The sequence below is a fragment of the Sander lucioperca genome, chromosome 8 (genome assembly GCF_008315115.2).
Source record: "Sander lucioperca isolate FBNREF2018 chromosome 8, SLUC_FBN_1.2, whole genome shotgun sequence".
Taxonomy (NCBI): domain Eukaryota; kingdom Metazoa; phylum Chordata; class Actinopteri; order Perciformes; family Percidae; genus Sander; species Sander lucioperca.
In genome coordinates, this window is record NC_050180.1 from 28,661,341 (window position 1) to 28,680,702 (window position 19,362).

At 39.4% G+C, this 19,362-nt stretch overlaps 2 protein-coding genes across 6 annotated transcripts in view; both read left to right on the forward strand.

Annotated features, from left to right (window-relative positions):
* Positions 1-176: 176 nt before the first annotated feature.
* Positions 177-3,402, forward strand: LOC116043881 (pre-mRNA-splicing factor CWC22 homolog). The gene is made up of 6 exons (XM_031290890.2): positions 177-443; positions 1,466-1,492; positions 2,007-2,039; positions 2,146-2,184; positions 2,314-2,436; positions 2,525-3,402. Exons 1-6 carry the CDS (start codon positions 426-428, stop codon positions 2,594-2,596), a joined length of 312 nt encoding a protein of 103 aa, XP_031146750.1. The 5' UTR covers positions 177-425; the 3' UTR covers positions 2,597-3,402.
* Positions 3,403-5,483: 2,081 nt separating this feature from the next.
* The window catches only part of brwd1 (bromodomain and WD repeat domain containing 1), a 30,777-nt gene continuing 16,898 nt past the window's right edge, over positions 5,484-19,362 (forward strand). For 2 of the 5 annotated variants that reach the window (XR_004898046.1, XR_004898047.1), the window contains exons 1-21: positions 5,484-5,744; positions 5,865-5,923; positions 6,043-6,072; positions 6,294-6,353; positions 7,146-7,296; positions 7,532-7,630; positions 8,726-8,886; positions 9,179-9,400; positions 10,226-10,326; positions 11,985-12,055; positions 13,061-13,161; positions 13,332-13,372; positions 13,499-13,600; positions 15,498-15,651; positions 15,778-15,912; positions 16,352-16,480; positions 16,795-16,943; positions 17,176-17,252; positions 17,507-17,740; positions 17,880-18,063; positions 18,454-18,544. Coding sequence is in view for 3 of the 5 variants with exons in the window: in XM_036004194.1 (XP_035860087.1) it covers positions 5,708-5,744; positions 5,865-5,923; positions 6,043-6,072; positions 6,294-6,353; positions 7,146-7,296; positions 7,532-7,630; positions 8,726-8,886; positions 9,179-9,400; positions 10,226-10,326; positions 11,985-12,055; positions 13,061-13,161; positions 13,332-13,372; positions 13,499-13,600; positions 15,498-15,651; positions 15,778-15,912; positions 16,352-16,480; positions 16,795-16,943; positions 17,176-17,252; positions 17,507-17,740; positions 17,880-18,063; positions 18,454-18,544 (2,388 nt within the window). In the remaining 2 variants the exon portion in view is untranslated. The remainder of the gene's footprint in view (positions 5,745-5,864; positions 5,924-6,042; positions 6,073-6,293; positions 6,354-7,145; positions 7,297-7,531; positions 7,631-8,725; positions 8,887-9,178; positions 9,401-10,225; positions 10,327-11,984; positions 12,056-13,060; positions 13,162-13,331; positions 13,373-13,498; positions 13,601-15,497; positions 15,652-15,777; positions 15,913-16,351; positions 16,481-16,794; positions 16,944-17,175; positions 17,253-17,506; positions 17,741-17,879; positions 18,064-18,453; positions 18,545-19,362) is intronic. The other 3 variants (XM_036004194.1, XM_036004196.1, XM_031290784.2) reach the window with 2 other exon arrangements.

Sequence of the window (19,362 nt, forward strand, 5' to 3'; positions counted from 1 at the left end):
TAACACCTCAAGACATGTACATGGCTGTCGTGCATTTTCCAAGTTTTACACACCCTGGGAACAGCCTGTGATTAAAAAGTAAGTTGGCTTGGCTAACTGATTGGCATACAATCCTGCCCACACAGGTAAAATGTTATGGTTCAAAAATGTGTTCCCTCGACCTGAAAGCCAATCACTGGAAGCAAGGGGCGGGGGATTACTCTCCCTGCTAGGTTGGTAGGATAAAGGGATAAAATATACAGAGAAGGGCATCCAATCCGGTTTGAGCTGGTTCTAGTAGTGGTCGAACGTTAATGTTAAGTTACAGACGCTCTGGAGCTGGAGGTATAGACTGAGGTGTATTCTACGTCTGATCCACATTGTATTTCGTAAACTGTGAAAGGCTGCTTTATTCTTTTATCTCTACCGTACAAAGCGTAGCAACGATGGGAAGGAAAACTAAAGTAAGTTGAAATATGTACAGTATGTGAAATATGAATTCTACACTGCATGCACTATAATGTAACGTTCTAAATATTTGCTACAGTGTGTCCATGTGCATGCATGAAGTCAGCCTTTGCTGTGCTCAGGTCTGTCGTGTCTACCATGTTGATACAGGGAAGTGGCGCCTTTTTACTTAGTGCAGTTCAATTTGCTTTTTCATCGAACACGTTTACAAAAAATCCATGTTCTTCTCTAATGCGACTACTTGGTTACTTTGCTAAAATGTATATATGGTCGTGGCTTAATCATTTGCCTTCCCGGTGTGCTGATCAAACAAAGGGGTGTAACCACCGTTGATGTACAGGTTACCATTTCAAGGAAATGTCTTGCGTAATTGCCTCTGGACATTTGAAATTATCGTTGGTTTGATGCGTTACTATTTAGGCAGATATTTGCACTTAGTAAATGTCGAGTTATATGCGTATTTGCAGCCCGCACTGTTTTTTTGACCTCTGCGTACTTTAAAGCTGTTGCGCGTCACCCTTGAGGTCTTTTCTTTAGGAGCGTCATGGCAGCTGATAAATCCTCAAAGACAGCGACACATCTGGTTGTTTTAACTGAAGCCCGTATGTATTATCACGTGGAAACATCGTGGAACAATTCTGAGGGTTAGTCATGTTGGGAACATAAAGCGGATTCACTGTATTGTATTGATAGCGCTTGTGGAGGAACCCCACTAAACTCTTCCCGCTTCTCTTCCCAGTAGCAACAGCACCATGCTTATTCAACAAAAACATGGCTGTCTCGTGAAGGATGCAGATGCACAAGAGTGTTTGGCGGGAATAAACTAGAACTAGCTAATTCTATTTAACTTGGAAACGTGTTAGATTCCCCTCCCCACTTTAAGGTTGCATAATTTCTTTGTGACTTAAGAGGAGGGAGTGATGCCCATCCCCCCTTTGCGTTACACACCCACTTTAGCTCACTCATCATGAATGGTTGTTGTTGCTGGCTTTTTAATTTTTCTTTCTTTCTTTCATAGTCTACCGGTGCAGATGACAGCACAGAGGTTAGTATTCAAGTATTAACTCACAAACTGATCTCGGCACCCCAGCTTGTACCCAAATGAACATTTTGTTCTACTTTCTGTCAAGACAAAGAGGAGGTCTTGATTGATGCAGGATGACCTTTTACATAATATAGTGCAGCCCAGTTTTAATCCTGCATGTAAGAAACTTAAGTTCTAGGGAAAGTGTCAATTAATTGGTTTAAATATGTTATTATCTACACCTGGTCAGTCTATTGGGTTGTGGCGCTGCACTGCCTCTAGGAGGCGCTGGTTAATAAGCAACCCAAAGTGGTCTCTTATTTGCTGCTTTGCCCGAGTGCCCTGATTCTAAGTTAAAATGTTTATTGTAGGTGGTGCCCTCAAAATTCTCACAAGAATTCATGTCCATAGCATAAACACCATTATGCTAAAAATCCCACAATGCAATGTTTCACCTTCACCCACTATGATTCTGTATTGTATGTATCAATACTTTCAAATGACTGAACTAACATCTTATGTGTTCTTTTTATAGCCTATAAGGAGAAAGTCGCGGCGGTTGGAAAACGTAAGTTCTGCAAAGACTGTCATTATAGTTTAATCTATGCATATTCTACTATTGTGTATTTTGTTAGCGTAATATGGCACATAATTGTATTGTGTGTGTGTTGCAGAAGGAGACACAGCCAGAAGCACAGCCAGAGAAGACAAAGGTAAAAAAGAGAAATCTAGTGTCATTAGTGAACAAGACCACTATCAATTTTAAAACGCCCTGCTTTATTCTATATTGCAGGCATTAAACAGTGCATTTTGTGCTACTTGGTTTGTTTTTTGCATGGCAGGCACCTCCCAAGACCAAAAAGGTAGCCAAACAGCCCGCCAAGGCAGAGGAGAAGAAGAAAGAAGAACCTGAGGTTGAGAAAGAAGAGGTTTCTGCAGAAAACGGGGAAGCAAAAGCTGAGAAGGTATTAGAAGCTTGTCTTTGTGAAATTTGCACTGTAGCAGTATTCAAAGAGAACCAAAATAGTAAAGCATGTTTTCTCCATCCTTCAGGAGGCTGCAGCAGCAGATGAAGCAGAGGAAAAGGAGGACAAGGCTGAGGAGGAAGATAAAGAAGCAGAGTAGTAGTGACACCCCTAGACTCGCATGTCAGGGATCCCTGTACCTTGTTTCTTGTACCATGCAGATAATATTTTTATCTACTATTTTCATAAGACGGTAATGTTTTTAGGCACGCTGTTGCAGAAATGCATTTTTTTTTTTTTTAAATACTATAAATTCCATTCAGTTTCTTCGGCTTTTTGGTCATTGTGATGTTGTTTTTTTAGGGGGGGGGGTCTCTCATTGTACTTGTTTTTTCTCTCGTCTCTCTGGCTTATTTTTTTTTTCTTTTAGGTTGTAGATTTCTGCGTGACATGAAGTCATGCCTATATCAGGAATTTGATGTTTAACTCTGGGAGAGTTTAACTGAAACATTCCCGAGGCGTCTTGAGGGATTTTGTAACCTGTACTGTTTGGAATTTAATACATTGTATACTGTGTGTTTAATAGGTAACAGGATGATTGATAGTTTGAGAGCTGGGATCTATGCTAAGTCTCGTTCACAACGTTCACTTTAATCATGTTCACTAGTACTGGACTTGGTTGGGGGTTTTTATGCTGTCAATGATGGTACATTTGAGGATGGTTAGACTAAATCATACTCGGTTGTGCTCAAAACAAATGCATTACATAGCTTATCATACTTGTCATGGTATATCCTTTAAGGATTACTGTATTTTCACCTCAGTCAACAAAATGTATATGCCACATATTTGTGGCAATATCATTCGGGTTTGGGGATTTCTCTACCAATGTACAGTTTCCTCATTTTTTTTAAAAAAAGAAAAGGAAAAAAAGTTATGAATGGTAAATGCCAATTAAAGTGAGAATTTTGAAGAAAAAATGTCTGTTTCTCATCGATTTTTGTATTGAATTACATCCTGTGTACAGTGATTTGAATTAAAAGTCCTGGTTTCAAATGCTTCTGTTACTTGAAATGAATTGTTTAACTATTTCAGTGAGAAGTAGATATTGGGTAGAAGTGCAGAAAATGTCTGACAATGTTTAATTTCAAATCAAAGTATCCATAAGAACTATGGCTGTGTGTAGTAAAAAAAAATTGGACATAAACCTACAATAGGACATTTGCTAAATGCCCAATCATAATTACATCATATATGTTAATATAAATACAGTATTACTTGTTGGTAAAACTAGATGAGCACAATTGAAAACAATTGCTTAATTTTTTTATTTCAGGTCTGTGGGTAATATGTTTTCTAAGCAGTGAAAACATTGTAATTTACCTTGTAGGATTAATAAAGTAAATTAACTACTTGCTAAGTGTCCAGGATAAGGTGTTAAATGCATATTGTCACCGTTATACCAGACAATATATAAAGTACTGAATGTTGTTAAAACTTATTCTTAAATTCATAGCATAATTTTACCCAATCATTTGGGGGAAAGTTTGTCCCATATAACACCTTGTACAGCATCAATAACATGGCTGGATTAATGTGCTTATAGGGCCCTGGTCCTAGGTTTGTTGTGTGGTAATTTGATTAAATACAATATAAAAAAAAATAACTTAAGAGTATGCATGTAAGGATTAAATCAGTGGAATTTGTGAAAGTCCTAAAACTAGACACTGACACAGGGCTTCAAGATTGGGTAATAAAGCAGGGCCCACCGCAAAGCTCTTGGATCAGTTGATACAGAGCATCTTCTCATATCACCGAAGTTACAATTAATTACCACCAACACTTGCTGCACAGTGAAGCTGGGGAACTGGTTCCCTGGGGAAGTTGTTTGTTTTTTTCCCAGTTGGTAATCCAGGATCCAATCTTGTATGTTGACCATACCATTTTATTTTTTAATGCAGGAATTATGCCTATAATTTGGAATCGAATTGCAGTAATACGCAATAAAAATGTGTAATTTGGTGAAACTTTTGCACCATGTTAGCACAGTGACACAGGACCCCTCTACAAGACAGGGCCACAAGATTACACAGGAAACCAGTTGATATTGTCCTTTAGTGGTGCAAATTCCCAAACAAATAAGCAAGTAATAAAATTACCAAAAATCAAATAACACATTGAACCTAGGGCCTTTGGGGCCCTGGGGCAGTTGCCCTCTTTTTTCAGTTGACCTCCCAGTTTGGGAACCGCTGTCCTAACATAGGATGTCCAATAAATAATATATGAATACCAAGATAAAACATACCAAAAACCAGTGGTAGAAGTATTCAAGTATTCATCTTTTTCTTGAGTAAAAGTAGCAATAACACAGTACCATGTACTCTACTACAAGAAAATGTTAAATGTAAAGTACTAATGGCCCATTACAAAATAATAAATAGTATATTAGTGGATTATAATTATTGATGCATTAATGTGTACATTACTTTATTTCATTTCACAATTATGTATTAGTTGACTATTAGTTGTATTAATAATCTGAATAGGCAAAATACTTAGTAACTAAAGCTATCAAATAAATGTAGTGGAATAGAAGTAAAATGGAAATACTCAAGTTAAGTACAAGTACCGCAAAATTGTACTTAAGTATAGTAGCCTACTTGAGTAAATGTACTTAGTTACATTCAACTAATGTCAAAACGAGGACTTGGGAACTATAAACTCATCTCTGATACTACGAAAAAATGAAGTCACATATGATTATGCCTTCCCCCCTGAGGACTGGTTAAATAATTTTACAAAATTGATAAAGCAAATTTATCAATGACGTCATGTGCAGAACTCACGACCTTGGTCAGAAAAAAGGGGCGGCCTTTTGATTTCTGCGTTGTGTATAATTTAAAAAAAACATGTATTTATTTTTATAATTATTTTATTTTTTACACGTGGATTTGGAAATCGTACCAATAGCCTACTTCCATAAAATAATGCAAATGTTGCTAACCAACAGGCTAACGAACACTTTAGTCTTTTGTTGAGAGTGCTCCTCCCCACCCCCTTTTTCCTGTGTTACTCCGCTGTGGCGGAAGTAAGTCGTATCGCTAGGGCCTCATCCTTCCAATGGCGACTGCAAACAGGCTGAATAGAAAGCGGGAGCAACCGTGGAGGGGGTCAGAGCTGTGTAACCGAAATTAAATAAATATATCCTATTCTCTGTAGTCATAAAGTTAGCCTAACATTTGTTTCACCTCTCCAAATCACGACCGATTCAATGGCCAAACATCGGAACATTTCGCTCCTTGAGTCGGGTAAGCCGCAGAAGTAGCTAAACCCACAATTAATAGCTTAATTTTACAACGATATCACTCGTGCTAATTGATATCCCAACTGCTTTTCTCACGGTTTACTGCCTCACTATTCAATTTCAGAGCTCTATTACTTGATCTCTCGTTTTCTAACAACGGGTCCATGTCGGAGAGCCGCTGAGGTGAGCTGGCGTGCTTTGACTGGTACAATGTGTAGTATTTCAAAATAGTTGACTAGCTAGTTTATAATAGAGTTGATAGAGGCAATCTAATCTGAAACGACTCTTTTGATCCACTGCAGGTCCTGGCGAGCGAACTAGAGGAATATCAGGTGTGTATCCCTGCTGCTTCTGCTGCTTGTTAACTGTTAGCTGCTATCCGTCGGTTTTGCCGGAGTCTGGGCATACAACTTGTCTCACTCAGTCGACTTTTTATTACCTCTGTACGCCTCACTCGTTTGACATCACCCGGCTTTATTTACTAGCTAGCTCAATGCGTTCCTGCTGTTGCTTTCTGTGGTGACTCCGCTTTACCAAACTCTGTTTTCGACAGCTCTTACCCGGGAGATTGGATTGGCTGGGAAACGAGCACCCGAGAACATATGAAGATGTGGTGAGATTTAACTTAATATCTGTTTGGTTCATTGTCGGCGGTTGTTATTGTCCCGTGACAGGGGGACTCTGTGTCCATGCTCTGTTCTTGTTTACGGTCTTTGTTCTTTTCCCTGCTAGACTACTGTTGGATTTTCTTTAGTTGGGATGATTTATAAGGTCACAAGTTGTTCCCACTGACTTCATTTGTCAGAATGAACTATATGATCGGTCAGAAAACTGTATTTGGTTAGAGGGTTTAATATTATTTATCCCCGACTGTTGTACTGCAGAAAAGGTGGGTAGTTCAGCTTCTTGCTACGTCGAGACGACTCCACTGGCCAATCAGAAACCGAGATGCGCTGTCTCTGCGTTATTGTGCTTGTGACCTGCGCTGTGATTGGTCCATAAAAAGAGAAAGTTTTACATAAGAAACCACGCCTTTCAGAATATGAGTTGAGAAGCACATGAGGGTGTCAGACATGTATTCTGACAAAACAGTTTAGGCAGTCTGCAGTCCATGGAATATTACATATAACTAAAGACCACACTTTGTCATAAATATAGTCTAATTTCCCATTATGTACATAGGTCTGAAATCAAGAAATATACAACATATGTTGTGCTGTGTTGGTTATTAGTTTTCAAATGAAGCAAACTTTACCAGACTGACCAGACCAGAATCCTACATTACATACAATCCTACAAAAATAATTAGTCTCAGAATTGTTTATCAAAATTGTTGTTGATTCAACCTATTGTTGATCTGTATTCAGTGACATGTGACTACTACTCTCTCTTCATGCCCTGACAGGTTGCAGCCAACAAACATATTGCACCAGACCATTTGCTACGGATATGTAAGCAGATTGGACCAATTCTTGACAAAGAAGTGCCATCATGTGTCCCAGGTGTACACTCTCTCCTGGGGTCTGGAAAGCAGTCAATGCTTAGGACCGCAAAAGGTACAAAATCAAGGCGTTCCTAAGTAGTTCTGTGAGGCGAAATTTATGAGTCTTTTTCTTCATACTCTCTATGTAGTAGGGATTCTACATGCCTATTGCACTGATACATATTGAGTTTTACATTATATAAACATTTTAATAGTTTGGTTTGTGTCGTCGCGGGAATTGATATTATCCTCTTCCCACATGCAGCTGGTAATCAGCTGAATCATTCTGTGAACTGTTTGTTTTTCAGACTGTGACAATGTGCGGTTTAATACTTCATCATATGCAGCCCTTCACAGGGGCAGACCACCAGAGAGGCCTTTTAACTGCAAGAAACCTCCACACCTAGGTACGCCTGGCCTCACTCAATATTCCTCTGTTGTGTGTTTAAAAAAAAAATGAAATGGTTATGCTGGGAATTGGTACATGTGCTTGGCATGGAATTGCTTGGCAGTGTTTGTGTGTGCTGACAAGTTAGTTTGTAAATGACTCAGTTTTCCCTGATTGTCCAAATCTTCGTGGAAAGCATTTTGTCAGGCTATTGTTGTCAAATAACAGTTTGGCGCGCTGCCATGACTTAGCCAGATTGGTCGCCATAATGCAGTCTGTTACATCACAGTGCTAGTTGTTATAAACATGACAATTATATCGATCATAAGACATCGTTTCATCTATCGGTGCTTTACCCGCTTGAGGATCTTCAGGATTTCCAACGATTCCTTTTTGCTGAGGCGTTTGTCTCCTACACACTGCTGCTAAGATTCTTGTTACGCCTGTTTGCAATCAATGTTTTCTATTTAAAACCTTTCTTTAGGGAAAATAATACACATGTCGGCCTTTTGGATTTTTTTGTTTATTTAACAGTTGATAAAGCCACCTTTTTAGAAGACATGCACTACAAATAGGCCTCATGAAATGCACAAAACAGCTTCACTTTGAGGCAGTGAGAACTTAAAGCAGATGAAAACATTATGGATGGTGTACTCGTTTCTGATATTTTGTTGTTTCCCATAGCAACAGATACAAACCAGATGCATTGTACTTCAGAGCAGCAATAATATTTTTATTGTTTAGAGATGGGGATGGTAGTTTTGTTTCATGCTGTTGATGTTTAAATTAAATTCATATAATTGACACAATACATTTAAAAAGAGATAAAGCAACGGGACAAACTAAACTAAAACCCAGCTGTAGCTGGTGCTGTATTTAGAGGCGTAAGGTTTATTGGAAGACAATGTATTTACATGCTTAGTTGAGCCCAAGAATATCAGCCGCTTGTATTTTCATATATTTAATTTCATCCTGTGATGATAATGCCCCTCCGCTCTTGATCACATTAGAGTAAATGTATTCCACGGCCACTGTATTTGTCTTGATCCCAGTCTTGTTGCAGCCCAGTAATTTCATCACTATATTCTGACAATTGGCATCTTATCATCAACAGTGAAGGTCCATCGAGGGAGAGAGCTGACAGGAGTGCAGCGCTTCAGCTCCATCAATCCTGTCAGCAACTATGAGCGCATGCGGCTGCATAGGCGGATCCTGGGGCATCTGTCTGCAGTGTACTGTATCGCATTTGATCGCACTGGTCTCAGGATCTTCACAGTAAGATGGATCTTGTCAACATATCCCCCTACTCAAACATAAACCTCTATTTAATGTGCGGGGATAAGAGTGACTTTCATTTAGCTTTTGCTCTTCTGAAACACTGATTAGCACAGTGGGAAAACACAGAATTTTTAATGCTGCACATTAATTAATTTGACACTCAGCTGACTGACTGTACATACTTGATGTTATGATCAGATCAAAGTTGCTTATGTCATAGGAGAGTGTTCAAGCGCTCGGCCACCATCTTCTAAGGTATACTAAAGTAGAAGTTGTTTTTTTTTGTTAGGGCTCAGATGACTGTTTGGTGAAGATTTGGTCTTCATTTGATGGAAGGCTTCATTCGACGTTGCGAGGACACTCAGCAGAGATCACAGACTTGGCGGTTAATTATGAGAACACACTTATTGCCGCGGGAAGCTGTGACAAGACCATCCGTGTGTGGTGCCTTCGTACCTGTGCTCCTGTGGCTGTGCTGCAGGGGCACAGTGGATCCATTACCTCCTTACAGGTAAATGGATCTCCTCATGATTATGCAAAAGTAATTTATCATCATTTAAATGAGATTGGAATCATCCCCTCACTCTGGGCATGCTAATTGTCTGAATGACCTCAGCAAGAATTAAGCAGATATATTACTGCTATCAAAGCAAAAGAGCAATATTCGTGAATTCCTTTTTATATTTTGAGTATTTGTGGCCATACCAGCTTTCATAATTCCATTGTGAGATACTTTTACTGTACACAACCTCATTATACAATACTTTTTGCAAAGTTTTAAGTTAAAAAAAAAAAAAAGAATTAATGCAAATCATTGTCGGTTTCCATCTGCTGTGTAAATATTTTTAAAAGGGCCAAAAAGGATACCATTATTAAGAGTTTCTATATAACTTTGGTACATTGTGCGTCACTTTCTGCTTCCACCTATGGCAGAATTTGTTATTTTAATGAATTAATGTTATATACCGTACTTTTGTAATGGACCAGGGGCTTAAAACATTGGGTGGCAGTATATGTTTTTGTTGCATTGACACTCCCTTTAAATAAAACAAGAAGAGGAGGTGGTAGCAGGTCTGGCATGTCTTGCTTTATACTAGAAATATAGTTTCCATCAGCCTTCATAGCATCTTCTCTTTATCGCTATGACAACTTGTCTCAGCTAAGTGTAAAACATTTTTGCAATATGCACAAGATGCTAGGTGGATGGAAACATACCTACTGTTAGCATTGTTGTCTGTCCTCTGGTCTGGTTGTCTACAACCTGTATGGCATGTCTTGGCTTTTATATAATTTGAGTAATTCAGATGCCTTATCTGTGAATGTCTTGTGGTTTCAGTTCTCACCGTTTGCCAAGGGCTCAAAACGTTACATGCTGTCCACTGGAACTGATGCTACTGTCTGCTTCTGGCAGTGGGATGTCAACAACATCAACTTCAGGTGAGTGCTGCTTTAAATGACCATTTAAATGTGTTTTAAAAGGGACAAGTATTCAGTTATAGTACTTAAAATAATAAATACCAGTAATAATACTTAATTTGTATGTTTTTATGTGTATGTTTCTCACGTGTTTTTATGTGGTCAGTTATGAGTAAATGTAATTTTTAAAAGCTCTTATAAGTGATCAGTGTATTATGGATTCAAAAGAAACTTTAACAATGCTGATATTTAAAGAAAACATAGTTTTGTTTGTGTATCAGTTGAACTGACAAGACTATTAGCAAACAGTTTAACATGCTTATAAACTGTAGGTTTTTCAGTTCAATAAATCTTTATTGTCCCCGGAGAGCATAGACTATAGTTCATAATTAATGGCAGCAATTACCTCATGAATAAAGGAGCCTTGAGCTCCTGAGCCCAGGGACCCTATACCTCCGCCCAGAGGGCAGAAGGGCCGGCATGTGTGTATGCTGGGGAGTGTGTGGTAGAGGGAGTGAGAGAGTGACAGGGATTAGCTTTGGAGCGAGTACCGACTCATAATGGGAGAAACAAAGTGTCTCTCCTGTGCTTTCTGACCACGGTGGGAAAGCTTTAGCAGGAAAAGTTAAGCCTCTTTTTGATTTCATGTTTGAAGTATATTTCAGACTGGCTTTCAGCAGCAACAATTGAGCCGACCAACAACCATGTATTTACAAATCATATCAGCAGTCTTTTGTTGTCGTTTACGGAAAGGACAACCTGGAAATGAGTCAGAGGAAATGCAACGCTACCAAGCCACGGCCAAGTGGAGTTGTTGCGGTCTGCGGCACCGTGACGTTTAGTTACATTTTTTGAGAGGTGCACGTCAGGCTACGGCATAGGGTCCTTATCTACAGCTATGTACGTATGTATGTATGTACGTATGTACGTATGGCGTGGATTTAACAAACCAGCACATCAGGACAAAAGTTTAAAACTGTAATGTTATATAAATGGTAGTTGGATATGGCAGTTCCTGTCATGGAAATCAGCAATAGGCCTACAGCAAACGCTGGAAGGTGAGCCAAACTGGTTTGACAGTCTTTTTTTCTGTTCCAACACTGGCTAGTATAATATTATAGGCCCTTAATATAGCTGCATTCAAAGAGCCTGCTTTACTTTGATTTACAAGCATCTACTTGTATAGCAAGCAACCATGTTAAAGTATAAAACAATGAAACTAATAAGATATTAAGAGATACTTGAACTAAATGGGTATTAAGTGATATCTGCTTTTGTCAGAGTATGTTGATGAAACTTATCTGACAAAGGAATGTTAGACCGGCATCTTACCTATTACCATAATCACATCTGTCATCCTGAGGTTAAAATGCCGGTTAGATTAGATGAAACTTTAATTGACTTTTTTGTTGAAGGATGGGCCAACAAGTGAACACTAATTAGAAAGGTCAGGACTAGTACTACCGTATATTAGTTAAACTGCTGGTTGCCAATGGGCATGTGTAGGCAAATGATGTGGGCAAATGGTCAAGACAATTCTTTAAATCTTGAAAGCCCCCCCCTGCAACCAAATATTTGGGGTTCTTAACATGTGAAAATGCACTTTTCCTGTCAGTAAAATATATTCTTATCACTTGTTGTGTATAAAATCAGTAACATTTTCTCTTTTATCGTTCAAGTGATCGGCCATACAAATTTACGGAGCGGCCGAGGCCAGGAGTTCAGACTGTGTGTTCCTCATTCAGTCCAGGTAATTAGTCATTTTAGCTAGACTTATTTTGAATGTTAAAGCATAACTGTCGCCAAAATGCAACCTAGGGTCTTTTTGTGAATGTACCCGAGTCAAACTTTTTTAGTAAACTCTGTGCACACAAACAATTTTGTCTAATGCTTTCGTTAAGGTGTAGAGCCCCTGGTGATACTTGGAGCAAAGTTTCATGTTGTGTCGAACCTTCTTAGTGTTTTAAAAATAGCTATTTTGAGGCTAGCATAAAAGTGCCCCTAGGACTCCCATTCAAAAGGCCATTTGACCGAAAAACGAGAATACTGTAAATCTTAAAAGTGACGCTTCCGTCCTGAATATGCTTTTAAACGAAAGTTTGACTCGGGTACATTCACAAAAAGACCCTAGGTTGCATTTTGGCGAGAGTTACGCTTTAATACTCAGTGCGTTTACATGCAGTAAATGGGGGAAGAATTGGAAGAATGACGGGAGTAACTCTACCTCTGGTACAGTAGGTGGCGCTCTGCCAACGTACAACTGGTCGGAATAAGGCTTTTTCTTCCGGTTGACCTTTGTCAAAATCACAACAACTTGAAAGCGGGGAGACCATGGACACCTTTGATAGTATTTGCCAAGTCCTCAGTGGGTTTAAAGGTTTAAAGCTTGTGTTGTTGCTGTTGTTTTTGGCGCTGTTGCTTCCAGCTGCTCTCTTCTATTTCCGGATCAAAAACCACTGCAGCGGAGTGGGGAGGTGCAGCTTAACCTGTGAAGCATGCACAGATGCGTAACCCGATGCTTACCCCTGTTAAGGTGTATACATGCACAAATACCCCGGTTACTAAAGGAGTTATCTAGGTCTGGTATTGCCTTAACCCGAATATAATCAGGTTTTTAAACTGCATGTAAAGGCACTGTTTGTGGTAAACAAACCTGTTTGCTACTTCATGTGTTTAAGCATAAAGTTCTCAGAATGATCATTTAGCTAGCATATTACCGACATAATAGTTAACTTCTGATTTGTTTGTTTTTCAGGTGGGATGTTCTTAGCAACAGGAAGTACTGATGATGTCATCAGAATATATTACTTGGGAGGCGGGAGTCCAGAAAAGATATCCGAGCTCCATGAGCACACGGTGAGAACCCTCTCGAAAGCCAAACTCCGATGTGCAGCATGTTGCATATACAGAGAACATATTGACATAAACTTTCAGCTGCATTATCTGGTTCAACATATTAAGCATTCACATGATTAAATTAAACAATTTACTAATGATTACTCTCCATATTTCTGCCCTCTGTCCAGGACAAAGTTGATAGCATCCAATTTTGCCACTCAGGTGAAAGGTATAGTAGAATCATTGTACTTACTCACCATTGATTTTTATTTATTTTTTTATAGTAGCTATTCTGAATTAAATGTAACGGTGTATAAAGTGATGGTGCAAGGTGTTTGCTGCTGTCCTGTCTCAGGTTTGTGAGTGGAAGTCGAGATGGAACAGCACGAATCTGGAAGCTCCATCTGCGGCAGCAGTGGAGGTGCATCCTGCTCAACATGTCTGCCACTCTTCCAGGGTAAGAGTTGTACACCAGTGTGGATTCTTTGTGTAGACTCCTTTTGATGTCTCTCTCAAGAAGAAGTTGAGGACATACACTGTATAAGCAACAGGCTATGCAAAAACAACATTCTCATTTGCTGTAAAAAAAGTGTCTGGAAGATTTGCTAAATTATGAGCAATCATTTGCTCCCTTGGCCACCTCAAAGAGCTGTGACTTTTACCAATATATTAATCACCCATCCAAATTTACTTTTAAAAATGTATTATTAGAGTAAGTACCCTGGCTTCATATTTGTTTTGTCTGACAAGATGTGTAGACCTCTGTTGTTGACCTTGTTGCTGAATTGTAGGTTAATGACATTGGCAGTGTGATATGCCTGCTAAAACATGAGATTAGCTACAGTACATTTAATTTGAGGAGGGTGATACTACTAGGAAGTATCAAAAGAAGAAGGTTAGACATTTCACTATCCTCCCTGGCTGATATTTGGTCCTCTACATTGTAGCTTTCCAGCAAAGTATTTTCTGGACAGTTTGTTCATTTCTTTTTTTTATTTTATTAAATATTTTTATTAGTTTTTACACTTACAACAAATAAAACAAGGATCCACCATGAAATACATTGAAGAAAACAAATCAACATACCAACACACTACAAACAAATAAACTAAAAACAACACTGGCTCAGTTACATACATACAACCAAAAGTTATACAAATAATGGGAAATCAGCTCTCTCTTATCAAGATCTTTCAGGGAATCCCTGTAGCAAGATGACAGAAACATCAGGCTCCAAATAATTCAAATATGGCTCCCAAACTTTGAAGAATTGATTTGACTTTGAATGTAACATGCATGTCAAGTACTCTAGTGGTACTAACCCAAGCAGCACTTTATGCCAACCCTTAACAGTTGGTGCTTTTTCGTTAATCCACTGCAGTTATATGTTCTTCCTTGCAGCATATGTGAGAATACAGTACAATCTCTTATTTGCCGACAGTACATATTTGGCTGGGAGGCATAGAATGAGAGACATTGGGTCCATCTGCAGCTTCAAGCCTATTATCTTTTCCATTTCTGTTAAAATATTAAGCCAGTACCTTTTGTAGTTTGTGGCAAGACCAAAGACAATGAGATAAAGTACCAACCTCTGTTTTACATTTAAGGCACATGGGTGAAAGAGTAGGGTTGAAATAATGTCTGCGGTTTGGGGATATATGCATTCTGTGTAGTTTGTTCATTTTCAAACTTGGAATAAATCCAAACATTCAGGCCTTATTTCACTCAGTCATACATAATCTGTACATACAGAATGTATACGTACATCACCTATCTGAAACCTAGATATCAGTCTACCCATACTTTTAGCCACCCAAAAAAATGGTACCACCCAGAGCTTATGTCTGGCCTGAGAGGAACTATAAAGGACCCTCACTAGCAGTTTCTACAATTGGCTTGTCTGCCAAAAGCATTTTTACGGCCTATTACATTTAATAATCAAAGTACAAGAACAGTTTTTACAGCTATGTTATCTCACCATTTTCAGTACATCTATTAAATTTGGTACTGCGTGTTAAATTAGCATCACATAGGTTTAGTTGTTTGTTCATATCGCTAAGGAAGTCACACTTAGACCCCACTAAATGCACTCAGTCTGTTCAACGTTTGAGATTTAGAATGTTTTTGAAAGAGAAAAGACTAGAATAATGCCATGGTAGCAACATGTATATTGCAACAGGAAACAAAGGGGACATTTGTGGAAAACTTAATTTCTAGAAATACAGATACAGATACAAGCTTCCAATTTGTCATTTGTGTTAAGTAATTAATCAGCTGTATCACTATTACATAGAGTATTTTGAGAGGTGCAATATGTGTGTGTATTTTTTATGTGATGGGTTTTTCTCTCTCAGTGTTGAACCAATGAGTGAAGAAGAAAGCTACTTCAAACCCAAAGTCACCATGGTAGCGTGGGATCGCCATGATAATACAGTCATCACGGCTGTTAACAACCATCTCCTCAAAGTGTGGAACTCCTACACAGGACAGCTGCTACATATCCTTAAAGTAATTATGCAGAATATTGTGTTTCTCTCAGTAAAATATAGAGCAAAGTGGATATACAACCACCTAATTTAACCTCCACAAATGGACTAATTTAAAACCAGAGACTAACTTGAACATTGTTTTCAGGGCCATGAGGCTGAGGTATTTGTCCTGGAGCCGCACCCTTTTGACCCCAGGATCATCCTGTCTGCCGGCCATGATGGGAATGTCTTCATATGGGATCTGCTGCGAGGGACAAACACACAGCACTACTTCAACATGGTACACAGACACTTAGCAATGCATTTAAATAATGGTAAACAGGACAGTTCTGCAACATGATGAAAAAAAACAACACCTTACCTCAGCGTGTGGTGTGGTCAAGTGTTTTCCATCCTGAAACTGTCCTTAATTTCTCCTGAATCTGCTACTTCATTGTTTACAATCCTTTTTTTTTTTTTTTTTTTTTACTTTCCATCTATTTGTGTGCTGTTCGACGAGTCTGACTGCCTAGTTATTGTGTACTTTTTGTTCTCTCTGCACAAAGTGGGTAAAAGGACGGAACAGAATGTGAATTTTTTTTTTTTTTTTTTTTTTTTTTTTTGTAAATCTACTTTGAGGTCCTGCAGCATCTGAAAGGAAACAAAACTCATGCAAGGAAGTTTGTCTCCCTAGCTAACAAGTTTCTATACCTGGGGGTGATTTTGTGTTTCTCATCCAGATTGAGGGCCAGGGTCATGGAGCCGTTTTCGACTGCAAATTTACCCCTGATGGCCATCGTTTTGCCTGCACTGACTCCCATGGCCATCTGCTCATCTTTGGCTTTGGCAGTTCCAAGCCGTATGAGAAGGCATGTATAAAACTCATATGTACATTTAAATCTTTACACAAACAATGTATCATTGTAGCCAGATGAAAATCTACAGTTATGCCATTTTAAGGATACTTAATAAATACACAGTATAGCATTTTCCAGATTAAGAAATTGTTATAGCCCTTGAATTTGAACACTTTCAAAGCTCACTGTATAGTGTGAAAATGTAACATTGGGCATCCAAAAATAAGTATGTATCTGAATAATCCCACAAGACATGAATATAATAAAAGCTGCAGGCTGAAGCCATATCTTAAACCTAATCTTCCTTTCTCCTGGTCTCCACACAGCTTCCAGACCAGGTGTTCTTCCACACAGACTACCGACCGCTGATCCGGGACACCAACGGCTTTGTGCTGGATGAACAGACACAGCAGGCACCCCATCTCATGCCCCCACCCTTCTTGGTGGACGTGGATGGAAACCCCCATCCACCAAGGTAGACATGACCTCCTTTCAGTTATACAGCATACAGTCTTTAGTCATTACCTGCATTCTGCGTTCTCGATGCCCTAGGCCACTATGAAAAACGATACTAAGTAAGGTAGTGCAGTTAAAAATGTTGGTTTGACTAAGTAATGGTTAGTAAGGGTCAGTCAGCTGTGTTCTATTTAAAATATATCTTGATGAACTGATGCAATGTTTAAACAATGTCTTTACTTGATTTTCAGGTACCAACGTCTCGTCCCAGGCCGGGAGAACATTGCTGCTGAACACCTGGTTCCTCAGCTGGGATATGTAGCGACTAGTAAGTATGGAACAAACCACACACGGGCCATAATTTGAACATAATTAGCTAGTTTACTGAGGAAAATGTTCTTTTTGATATATAAATCACAAATCCATTTTCACTGCTTTATCAGCCAACTAGAATTAGGAACATCTGAACCATATCTTTACCGCTACAATGCCTTGACAAGCTGCTGTAAGTGTTTGACCTGTGGGAACCTCTGCTACCATCCCACTAATGCTCTTGGTCTCCCTGTGTGATGACATCTTCAGGCGATGGTGAGGTTGTGGAGCAGGTGATCAGCCAGCAGACTGCAGAGCACGATGAGGCTGCTGCGATAAGACGCAGCAACCTTTTGGACGAGGCCATCCGAAATCTCCAGCAGCAACAAGACCGGCAGAACCCGCCTGGGACAGAGACAGCGCAGGAGGCTGGAGCAGGACCAGAGGGGCAAGCTGAGCCACAGGGCCCAGCCTTGGCACCAGCACCAAGCACACCACGCAGAGGTAGCAATACACCACCAGTGTTTTATGGTATTGTTTTGGCCGGCATATTGATCCAGTGAGCTGAGGCTAGCTGTGTGATTTTGTAAGCAGCACATTCATTTACTGAAGGTTAAAATTTGTTATTTTTCCTTCAATACAGTATCTGTGAATGATCGAGCAGATGTGCAGTCACCGCCTAATGTGGGTCTGCGACGCAGCGGACAGGTGGAGGGTGTCCGGCAGATGCACCAGAATGCTCCTCGCAGCCAGATGGCCACAGAGAGAGACCTGCAGGCCTGGAGACGCAGGGTGGTGGTGCCTGAGGTGGCACCCAGCAGCTACAGGTACCCGAGATAACAATATTAGCTTTACCATCCACAGCTGAAGACACGGCATGTGTGGGACTGGAAATGTCTGTACTGTTTGGGGTGTTTTTATATGAGCCTATGTTTTTAACGTGACACTGTTTACATGAAGAAAAATGGATTCTTTTTTTAATCTAAATGGAAAATGGATCCTACTCTTTTAGATCAGATCAATATTGAAATAATATCCAACAGAATTCAACATTTTACACATTCATGTAAAAAAAAACGAAAAAAAACCTGCTTATGTCTAATTGTACCCATCAAGCAACAGAGCATGGTTTACATACCTAATGAGATTTTACAGCATTTGTTTTGCTCTAAATTTTGTTACTGTTAATTTCAAACATGATGGAAATTGTTTTTCAGGGACCAGGAGGGAATTCGAACAGCCAGAGGAGATGAGGAGGTGATTCTATACAATGCAAAGAAGAGACGCATTATCTACAGCAGCTGCCGAGTAGGTTTCTTCTTCCTTTGCTTCGATGTAGGAAGTCTTAAATGGCAATTTGAAAAATGGTTTGTGTACCCACATTTTGTGAATAATCATCAGGCAGTATGTACTATATTAGCATGTAAATGTAACTGCATATTCATTAAAGGTGTTTTGTTGTATGGTATCAAAATACTATATATTCTAAGTGTCTTCTCTATGCCCCCTGTAGGATTGTTTATTTACAATGAACAAACTTATAAACGTAACACTTTTGTTTTTTCCCCCATTTTTCATGAGCTGAACTCAAAGATCTAAGACTTTTTCTATGTACACAAAAGGCCTATTTCTCTCAAATATTGTTCACAAATCTGTCTAAATCTGTGTTAGTGAACACTTCTCCTTTGCCGATAAAATCCATCCACCTCACAGGAGGCATATCAAGATGCTGATTAGACAGCATGATTATTGCACAGGTGTGCCTTAGGCTGGCCACAATAAAAGGCCACTCTAAAATGTGCAGTTTTACTGTATTTGGGGGGGGGGTTGAAAACCAGTCAGTATCTGCCTCACGCAGTGCAACACATCTCCTTCGCATAGAGTTGATCAGATTGTTAATTGTGGCCTGTGGAATGTTGGTCCACTCCTCTTCAATGGCTGTGCGAAGTTGTTGGATATTGGCAGGACCTGGAACGCAACCGCTCTGGTGGACATTCCTGCAGTCAGCATGCCAATTGCACGCTCCCTCAAAACTTGTGGCATTGTGCTGTGATAAAACTGCACATTTTAGAGTGGCTTTTTATTGTAGCCAGCCTAAGGCACACCTGTGCAATAATCATGCTGTC

Coding starts and splice junctions, on each gene's coding strand:
- LOC116043881 (XM_031290890.2), top strand. Junction 2,040..2,145: donor AGTCGCGGCGGTTGGAAAAC/GTAAGTTCTGCA, acceptor TGTGTGTTGCAG/AAGGAGACACAGCCAGAAGC. Junction 2,437..2,524: donor GGGAAGCAAAAGCTGAGAAG/GTATTAGAAGCT, acceptor TCCATCCTTCAG/GAGGCTGCAGCAGCAGATGA.